General features: G+C 46.9%; 1 protein-coding gene across 1 annotated transcript; it reads right to left on the bottom strand.

The window, feature by feature from the left end:
• Window positions 1-4,263: 4,263 nt before the first annotated feature.
• On the bottom strand, window positions 4,264-4,716 carry LOC128331493 (angiogenin-like). Its single transcript, XM_053264970.1, has one exon. The coding sequence runs from the start codon at window positions 4,714-4,716 to the stop codon at window positions 4,264-4,266; it is 453 nt and encodes a 150-aa protein (XP_053120945.1).
• Window positions 4,717-10,126: the final 5,410 nt, after the last annotated feature.

Raw genomic sequence — 10,126 nt, 5'->3', positions numbered from 1 at the left:
TCTCAAGTTTATTGATGCCCCAAACCCCATTTACCTGCCTTCAGACATCATGCTCATGGAACTTCTGGCCCACTGAACTGTGGTTTCATGTTATGTGTGAATGTGGCCATAGAGTAGCCATCTGTATTTTAGAATTCAGTCCCACATCTAATCTAGGGAAATAGAATGAAAGTGGTGTAACTGAATAACAGGAGGATGTGAGAACCAGGGACAGTGGGGGGAAACCTGTCCCACTTTGGTATGATTTTTGATAGCAACATGTAGACTATGAAGATATGTTTTCCTTCATATCCTGGCTGGTCCACCCGCTAAAGGGTTCTCTCTTTGGATTGCGATGAGGCATGGAGAAATGGAGGGCAGGGGGATGAATTACTTGTATCAGGTAGTTGGCAAGCATACAGGGATCCATCTGCCCATGGGACCTCCCAATGAAGTGGTGAGCTGTCTTCTCATGTCCTTTTGGAGTCAGAATATCTGTCTGACTACTCAGGTTTGGCTGTGGGTTGCTGTGCTAGTATTGTTCCCAGCCACCTGGGGCCAAATGAAACCCCACCCCCTGTACCTCTAGAACAGGGATTCTCAATGTTGGGTCCTCAGATGTTATTGGACTTCAACTCCCATAATCCCCAACCAAAGGCCACTGAGGCTGGGGGTTATGGGAGTTGAAGTCCAATAACATCCGGGGACCCAACTTTGAGAATCCCTGCTCTAGAACAAGGATTCTCCCACTATGTTACCCACATGTTGCTGTACTACGACTCCCATCACACCCAGCCAGGATATATCTCAGGCATTGACCACACTTGACCACAGGGGTCAAAGGCTGGAGATGCTGGGCATTGCAGTTCAGCAACATCTCAGGGCCAAGTTTGAAAGCTCCTGCTCTAGAGGAGCTTTCAAGGAGGAAGAGGAGCTTTATGCAGAGGAGGAAATGCAAAGAGATGGAGAAAAACATTTGGTGCTAGAGCATCCCAGCAGAGGGGGCTTAACCACCAGAGCATGGATTCTCCAGGTCAGATCCACAGATGTTGTTGGACTACAATCCCCATCATCCCCACCCTTTGACCACTGTGGCTGGGGATGATAGGAATTGTAACCCCAAAATATCTGGGAACTTGGGTTGAAGACATGTTGCCCCAGAGTGTGTGTGAGAAGCCTTAGAAAGAATGAGATGAGAAAATTCATGGCAATTTTACCAGATCTCTCACAAACTGGAGGGAGTCAGTTGGGCCTTAGCAACCCCCCTGGTGTGAATCTCCTTGCTCAACAGCTGCTTTTCCTGCATTTCACTTATTTTCAGTGGGTTTCTTAACACACAAATGCAGGAATACATGTGTCACAAAATGAAAAATTAGCAAACTTCTGGGAGCCTTTTATTTCTTTAGATGCAGCTTCTAATTTGACTCAACCATCAGGACAACAGCTTTTAAACCATCTGGTGTGTGTGAGGAGCCTTAGAAAAGAGAATGAGAAGAGATGAGACACTTCATGGCCTAAGCAACCCCGCTTGTGTGAATCCCTATGCTCAACAGCTGATTTTCTTGAATTTCACTTATTTTCAGGGGCCCTTTTACACATAAACACAGGTATATGTCACAAAGTGAAAAATTAGTTAACCGACTTCTGAGAGACTTTTATTTCTTTATAACTTTTCATTTATAACTCAACAATCACAACAGCTTTTAAACAATCCTGTTGTCTTAATGGTCTGGTTTTCTTAATACTCCAGAAAAGAAAAATCTCTTAACTGTTTTCTTTTACTTTAGAAAATCAAGTGCATTCCTGCAGATCGCCACACTGTTATGCAGCACAAAACTCTCAGCTTTCTATAAGTATTATTACTGTGATTATGTAAGCTGTGCATACAGCCATTTGCAGAGTAACACACAGCAACAGGCATCCCTGCCCCAAGCAGCCTACAATAAAAATATTGGCAGTGAGGGAAACAACAAAGTGTAGTAAGCGACAGAGTCAGAGGAGGGAGGGAGGCAGAGCTGTGCCCTACAAGAGAAGAATGACAGCACAGCAGTTGGATGTGCCCAGGTGCAACTTTAATATGAAGCTGCCTTATGCTGAGTCTGATCCTCGCTTAATCTAAGTCAGCACTGTCTACACTAATGGGCAGCAGCTTGCTAGGGGTTCAAAGAGGATACTTTTCCTGCCCTACCTGGAGATGCCAGGGATTGAACCTGGGAACGTCTGCATGCAAAGCAGAATATATCATGGATCAGCAGCCCCATCTTCGTTACATACTGATAAGCAGGGTATGCACTATTGTAAATGTCGGTATCAGGTTTTCTGATCCAGCCTTGGCCAGCAAATGTTGGTTTGGGATCCTGTGGTCTCTTTATAATGTCAGGGTTGGGACTGGGGTCAGGTATTTTCCTGGTGAGCCTCTAAATTTTAAGTACTGGGATATGCACTATTAAACTCAGAAGAAATTTACCTAACATCCAAGAATTTTAGGGGAAATCCAGGTTACCACCAGCTCATCTGGTGGCGACTCAGAGGCAGGCCTTCTCTATAGCTGCTCCGGGGCTGTGGAATGCGCTCCCTGCGGAAATCCGTAATTTGAATTTTCTATTAGCCTTCAGGAGAGCCCTTAAAACGTATTTCTTTGGCCTTCCAGGGTTTTTAAATTCTAACCCAATTTTGGGGCTTTTAATTACAGTAAACTGTTTAATTGCTGTTTTAAAATGTTTTTAAATGGTTAATTGTTGCTATATTGTTTTTAATTTGTTTTAGCTTTTTATTGTTTTAGAGGCTTGTTTTAATTGTAAACCGCCCTGAGCCATTTCGGAAGGGCGGTATATAAATCAAATAAATAAATAAATAAATAATAAATAAATCAGCCACGTTTAAACTGTGAGGCTCTTCACATGATTCGTGTGAAGAGCTGTAAGGGGGTTTGCGGGGAGAGTGGGCTTAGCCTGCTCTCCCCGTAGATGATCAAGAGGCAGCCCTGGGCGGCCGAATCGGCCACCCACACAAATGCTGACTCAGTCAAGGAGCCAGCAGAGGCCACGTGGCCCCCAGAAATTCTAGGATGCCTGGCGCGAGCATGCGGGCCATCCTGGAGAGACCCCCGAGCCCGGGAGGCTTCTTACAGCCTCCCAGTCGGGGGTCTACTCGTGTGTCACTGCGCGCCGTGGCAACACACGAGCAAAAAGGTGAGGTTAACGGAGTGCTCGCTCCATTAACCTTGTCTATGGGGAGGGGTACTTAGCGAGGTTTGCTGACAGGAGCTTCATGGCTCCCGATGCAGGACATGATCGCCCCAAAGCGGGCTAGGCTCCCTTAGCCTGCTTTTGGGCGATCATGAGAATATCCTCTTCAATTGTGAGAATATCCTCTTCAAGTTGTAAAACATCCTAAGAACATTTTTAAAAGAAAGAAAGAAAGAAAGAAAGAAATGTATAGGCAGGTGGGCAAGCAAGAAGGTAGCAATAGCACTAGCAATAGCCCTTACATTTATATACCGCTCTATAGCTGGAAGCTCTCTAAGCGGTTTACAATGATTTAGCATATTGCCCCCCAACATTCTGGGTACTCATTTTACCGACCTCGGAAGGGTGGAAGGCTGAGTCAACCTTGAGCCCCTGGTCAGGATCGAACTTATAACCTTCTAGTTACAGGGCGGCAGTTTTACCACTGCGCCACCAGGTAGGCGGGCAGATATCAGGGGCAGCAGCTATTTCCTCCCCCAGTCCCAGTTGCATGGGGGGGGGCTCTTCTGCCATCATTTGGAGCTGCAGAGAGCTATGATTTTCCCCAAACACGGTTGGAGAACTCCAAACCAAACTAGGCTTTCCTAGGGTTGGAGTACCCCGATACTCTTCAACCTGACCCATGTCAAGCCAAGTCCGACCTCCGTGACCCATCCTTGCAGACCCCTGTTGAGAAGGCAGTGCTGGACAGAAGGCATTGAGTACAGGATCTCTTGGCCAGCTGATGCCTGGAAGTTTCCTTATACTGAGTCAGCCCAGTGGACCATGGAGCTCAGTATTGTCTACACTGACTGGCAGCTGATCTCAAAGGTCTCAGGCAGGAAGCTTACCTAGTCCTATCTGGAGATGCTTCCAGGGAGTGAATCTGGGACCATCTGCCTGCAGAGTAGGCAATCTACCACTGAGCTACAGCCCCTTCCTAATTAATCCATATTGGTTGGGGTACTAGAAGACTGAAATTGATGCAGGATACAAGCATTAAGAAAGAAAAGCGATACAATCAGAGTTAAGCTGCACTGTTTCTTCCCGTCAGGTCTCAAACAGTTGTCACAATCTGGCTTTCATCGTAGTGGACGGGCCAGCCATCTTCACAGCCAATGACGATGTATCTGGGTGAGGAGTTTTCTCTGTAATCGCATGGTGGGCGGGGGTGGGTCGAGCTGCCCTTGAGCTTGCACGTGGTGACCTTCATGTGCTCCTTACTCCGCCGCAGCTGCCCATAGGGCTCCCCGCCCTCTTTGCACACAGCTTTGATATTATTTGTGGTGTCGTGGATGAAGGTGTTCACTTCTTTGCACTGAGGCCGGGTGAGGCCCCGCTGGGACATGATAGCATCGCAGTATTTGCCACTAAAACTGCTCTTGGGATTGTTATAGTGCTGGGTCAGGAACTTCTCGTATCGGGGGTTGTTGGCATAGGTTGATTCAGGCAGCAGTTCTACCACCAGCAACACCAGGAGAAGGTAAAAGGCTGCTTCTGAAGGCCTCATCCTGTCTGCTGTCTAGAGAAAAAATGGAGAACATTTTGCCATCAAGGCTCAAATTTGCCACCAGGGGGCACTGTGCTGATGGAAGTGCTCATCTCTCAGCCATGCACTGAACCTTCTATCTCTATGGTCCCAACGTCCTCCCCCACCCCCCATTTTAATTCAAAACAGTTATTGAAGAGGGGGGCTGCTAATTTGGTTAGAGCAATACTGATAGGAGGTGTTTAACCCTTTCATGCAAAGGATCAAAACAGCTGTCAGAAGTATTCAACACCACAAGAAAACAGCTGTTATCTGCAACCAAGAGGAGTTTTGAGCCATTCTTAACAATATTTGAGGGATCAATAAAAGTGTTTTGTTTTGTTTTCCCCTCTTGAAAAAGGGAGATATCAACATGAGTTAGCATAAAGACCCATGCAGGCAACTATTTTATACCTATAATTCCTTCCAGGTGGCAATGAATTTCTGAGGTTCAAAGAGCAGTCTTGTGCTGACGGTAGCAGGGAGGACTCCAAAAGGTAGCAAGGGGTAGTGGACACTCCTCCCAAGATACTTCCTGCTCCCCCTTTTGTTCCCCCATCCATCAGTCTGGAACTTTACAGCAAAGCATCAGATGATAGTCAAAGTATATGATGATCCTATAGCTTGAAATCATTTTTTCCAAAGGCCTCAGAAGTTTAAAGAACCCCATTCTCTCACTCCTCTAGCCAGTGGCATACCTAGGGCAGCCAAGGCCCATGTTTGGCCCCCTGCCCTAGTGCCCCTCAATGCAACATGCACCCTCCCCTCCATAGGGACACACACTAGGGCAGTGGCAGCTGACCCACCACTGATGCATCTCCTTCAGGCCGCCACCTGCCACCGATATCCCATGCAGAGAAGCAGGGAAGTCCCCATTCTGGAGAGAGGACTTCCGGCTTCCCAGCATCCCCTGAGCAGGATTGATTCCCATCTGGCTCGGGGGTGCTGGAATGGAAGAGGACCTTCTTGCAGGGAAGAAGGGAGGTCCCTGTTCTGTTGCTCGCCGAAGAAAGGACTCCCTGCTTCCTGTGGTTCCCTGAACCAGTTGACGGCCACATGAACAGCCCTAATTATTTGTCATGAACTAAGATGTACATACCACATATCTTGGCATACCAGTTGTACTAAGTACTAAGCTACAGGGGAGCAGTGGCAGAAGAGAGGGCATGCCTTCATTTCCTGCTTGTGAGCTTCCCAGGAATTGTGGCAGTGTACATACATACATACATACATACATGTATTTAAGAGCTCAGTCTGACTCCAGCCATGCTTGAATCAGCATGTGCCATGGAGCTGTCCTTGGTGCTATCATCCCCTTTTCTGCTTTGCTGCCAGCCCTTGTGGGCCTTGTGCCATAGGAGAGGACCAGGCATCCTTTGTGGCCTAAACAACCTTTTTGTTCAGATAACCATTCTCACGTTGCTGAGTCATTGTGATCTCTGTTATTTCTCATTGGATTTTCTTTTGTTTATTTCTGATTTTAATGTCTTCATTGACTGTCATCCAGACTAAATTACACCTGAGCAGTCCTACTGAAAGGAAACAATTGTATGGAGCAATAATCCCCTTGAGTAAGTGAGTCTGGATGTCAGTGATTGGTTTGTTCTTTTGCTTTTATGGTTATGTTATACACCACTTTAAGCATCCATCGGATGAGTGGGTTAAAAAAAAACCCCTTTCTAATTGGGCAAAGAGGCACTATTTAACGTGGTTGCTCACACTGCCAGCAGGCAGAGAGAAATTGTTCCTATCCAGCACCAGTGCAGTATCTTTCCACTGGCTGTTGCCTTGTCTTCATCTTTAGAACGTGATCCACTTTGGGATAAGGAATCATCTTATTCTTTTTTCTCTGTGAACACTGAGAACTTTTTTTTAAAGTAGTGAATAAATATTGTTGATAACAATATTACAGAAATAAGTGTGCAAGCTATCCTGTGGAACAATACCTGGGAAAAACTACCCCCGAATTTTCCATCAGCAGAAAAGGAGCCATTTGTATTTGACTGAAATTTGTTAAGTGAGGCCTAATATTTCATTTAGTTCAGCCCAGACTTGCTACTAATAAGCTAGGTGTGAACATTTTCTAGCACTCTGCAACTGTGCCTTTAACCGCAGTCAGATCTGCAGACATTGAGGCGAGTCTCACAATTGGTGAGACCTGCTCTAAGGGGGTTTGCGGGGAAACTGCAGACGATCAAGGCAAACGATTTCACTGCAGACGATCAAGGCTGCAGGCCTGGGCAGCCGGATTGGCCGCCCACATTCCTGCTGGCTCCGTGTTGGAGCCAGCGGGGGCTGCAGGGATTGGGGGCCACGCGCCCCCCGGAGGTTCCAGGATGTGCACGGGGCATGCTGGAGATACCCCAGAGCCTGGAAAGCTACTTACAGCCTCCCGACACGGGTCTCCTCATGTGTTGCTAAGGCACAGAACCGCACCGCGGCAATACACAATCAAAAAACCCAGGTTAGCATAGCGGTTGCTCCACTAACCTGGGCTAAGGGGAGGAGTATTTAAGTGGGTTACCCACTTTGGGGAACCTGGGCTTGCCTGAGAGCCCGGTGGTTTCCACGGTCCGTGGAAAGCGGGCTAAGCTCCTTTTGCCCACTTTCCACTGGTCGTGAGAATCGCCTCATAAGCTGCTGATTATGCTCTTCTCCATGCTGCAAAAAGTTCCCCCTGTTGAATTCTGCCAATCATGCTGATGTTAAAGGCAGCAGATCAGGCCAGCCAGTGGTTTTCTGGTCAGCTGGCAGCTACACATTAAACATATGTTTAATATGTTTAATAGCCACCAGCCAGCGTGGTGTTGTGGTTAGAGTGCTGGACTAGGGCCGGGGAGACCCAAGTTCAAATCCCCATTCAGACATGCTACTTGCTGGGTGACTCTGGGCCAGTCACTTCTCTCTCAGCCTAACCTACTTCACAGGGTTGTTGTGAGGAGAAACTCAAGTATGTAGTACACCGCTCTGGGCTCCCTGGAGGAAAAGCAGGATATAAATGTAATAAATAAATACATACATAAATAAAATGGATGCAAAAATGAGAGCAACTAGGAACATTTGGGGGTGCGGCTGCAGCTCAGTGATAGAGCTTCTGCTCTGTATGAAGGAAGACCCAGGTTTCATCCTGGGCATTTTTATTTATTTAAATTTATGGTCATTGACCAAGACACAGTCCGGGCATCTCAAGGGAGAGCTGGGAAAGACTCCTGTCTGAAACCTTGGAGAGCTGCTGCCAGTCAATGTAGACTAGACATGCACAACTTTGGCCCTTCAGCTGGTGTTGGCCTACAACCCCCATCATCCCTAGCCACAGTGACCAATAGCAGGAGGGCTGAATTTGCAGCCCTGTTTTAGCCAATACTGATCTAGCTGGACCTGTGGTCTGACTAGATATAAGGCCACTTCCTATGGTCCTAACAGACACAGAACAAGTTGGACAAGGAGCTCATACTTACCCTCCAAACCGAAGAAATGGATGAGCTCCTTGGGTGAGAGCAATGAAAGGATCTCAGGTGAAGGAAATCAATTTTATTCTGACCCACTCTGATTCCTTTAGCTTAGAGAGTTCCATTTATATTTGTACACTGCCTGGTCCTCCTCCAGAACAAAAGCTTCTGATTGGTTGCAATTTTTCTGAAACTGGTCTGCTTCCAGTAAATGGTAAATTTTATCTCTGCACATGGGTCAGAACATTCTTGTGTGGATATAGGCACCTATATCAACAACAGCTGGAGTTATTCCAATAAAAGTTGTCATGAGTTGTTGAATTAGCACAGCAGTAGTGCAGGTTAATCTCCCCTGAAGGACAACTTCCTCACCATTACTGATCTTATCCTAAAAATTTCAGCTGCCTAAGAATGTCAGCTGGTCCTGCCCATTGGCTTTCCCAGCATCCTGCAAATACACTTGGCACAAAATGGTGTCGTATCGAGATAGTGGAATAGGTTCTATCTAGTGGTGAATGTTGTTAGTTTATTGTGTGACTTCATATGTGTGTGCCCACATACAATGGTCATTCAATCAATCAGTTCAGTGCACAACTCCCCCCTCCATTCTTCAGGAGAGTTCACAAATATACAGTTCTTAATGAGGGTAGGGCAGTGCTAGCCTGGGAGGGCTGTTCATAAGAACCACTGGGATTGCTCCCTATCCCAATGCTCTCCCATTGAGTATCCCGGGTTTGAAACCTGGTCTAAAAGGGAAGTACAGAGACGTGGGTGCACCTCCTAACTCACTGCCTGGTTGTGTAGGTGAGCAAGCTGCTGGTGGCTGCACCTGACTCCCATAGCCATGTGTACCATAGAGCTGGGGGTGAGGAGCGGCCAGGCAGTGTGGAGCTCCCTCAATGCACTGAGCTAAGGGAGGTAGGTGCTTGCCTCCCCTCCGCCAGCCTTCTCATGGTTGTATAGGGGAGATAGTGTAAGATCCCCTATAAGGAGCGTGTCTGCCCTTGTGGTTCTGGGGAAGTGGAGTCAAAGGCCCATGTTATCAATGGCCCATGTAAAAATTGTCAGTTTTATCGGACTTTGCGGGAGAGATATATAAGTCCTTTTTTAACAGCACACTCCAGTTGTTCTGAACAGTTCTATCTGAAATTACTTTTGACAGACCGTTGGGATGTAGTCTCTTATAACGTGGCAAAGTATTGTTTTCTGGCTAATAAGACTAGGACAAGAAATGTTGAGAAGCGAGATATGGGGTTGGGTTGAATTAAATTTTAGATTATTACAATGCATGGAGCCCTCTGTTTTATGTAATGGATGGACTCGGGTGTTATGGTTCCGTTTTATGTTTCAACAGTTTATTACTTTATTTGACCCAGTCTGCTTTTATGTAAAGTTCACTTTTATGTAAAGCTTTTGTACTTTGTTTTTTGCTGGTCGAATGACTGTAACAATAAAGATCTGCTAAAGATTTAGTTGTGAGCATAACCCTTATATGTTATTTGACAGTAGGGTTAAACAATCAACTAAGAACTTAAATGTGTCAAACCCTTTCCCCCAAAAAACACAAGCCCTTCTTCCCCCTTACTCACCACTGAGCTCCATTAGCCCCATCCACCTCATTGAGGTGAGTCTCACAATCACTGAGACCCACCTGAGGGGGTTCTGCGGGGAGAGTGGGCTCTCACGACTGCTGGCTCTGTCACGGAGGCGGCAGGGCTGCAGGGATTGGGTGGCCACGTCGCCCCAGAAGTTCCAGGATGCCCCGCACGAGTGTGAGTAATTGGGGCGGCAGGATACCTCCCTGCCGCCCCTTCCCCGCTGCGGCTCTGCAAAGCTCCCAGTAATGCTTTGCACGCGCACACGTGCCCTGGGTTCTTTCCCTAATTCAGCCTGCCTTACAGAGAGACCAGCTGAGCAAAGTCATACCTTATGCAAAATTGATA

Source organism: Hemicordylus capensis, chromosome 6, assembly GCF_027244095.1.
Source record: "Hemicordylus capensis ecotype Gifberg chromosome 6, rHemCap1.1.pri, whole genome shotgun sequence".
NCBI lineage: Eukaryota > Metazoa > Chordata > Lepidosauria > Squamata > Cordylidae > Hemicordylus > Hemicordylus capensis.
Note: the sequence above shows the minus strand (reverse complement) of the source record. Positions and strands in the feature narration are given on the sequence as shown.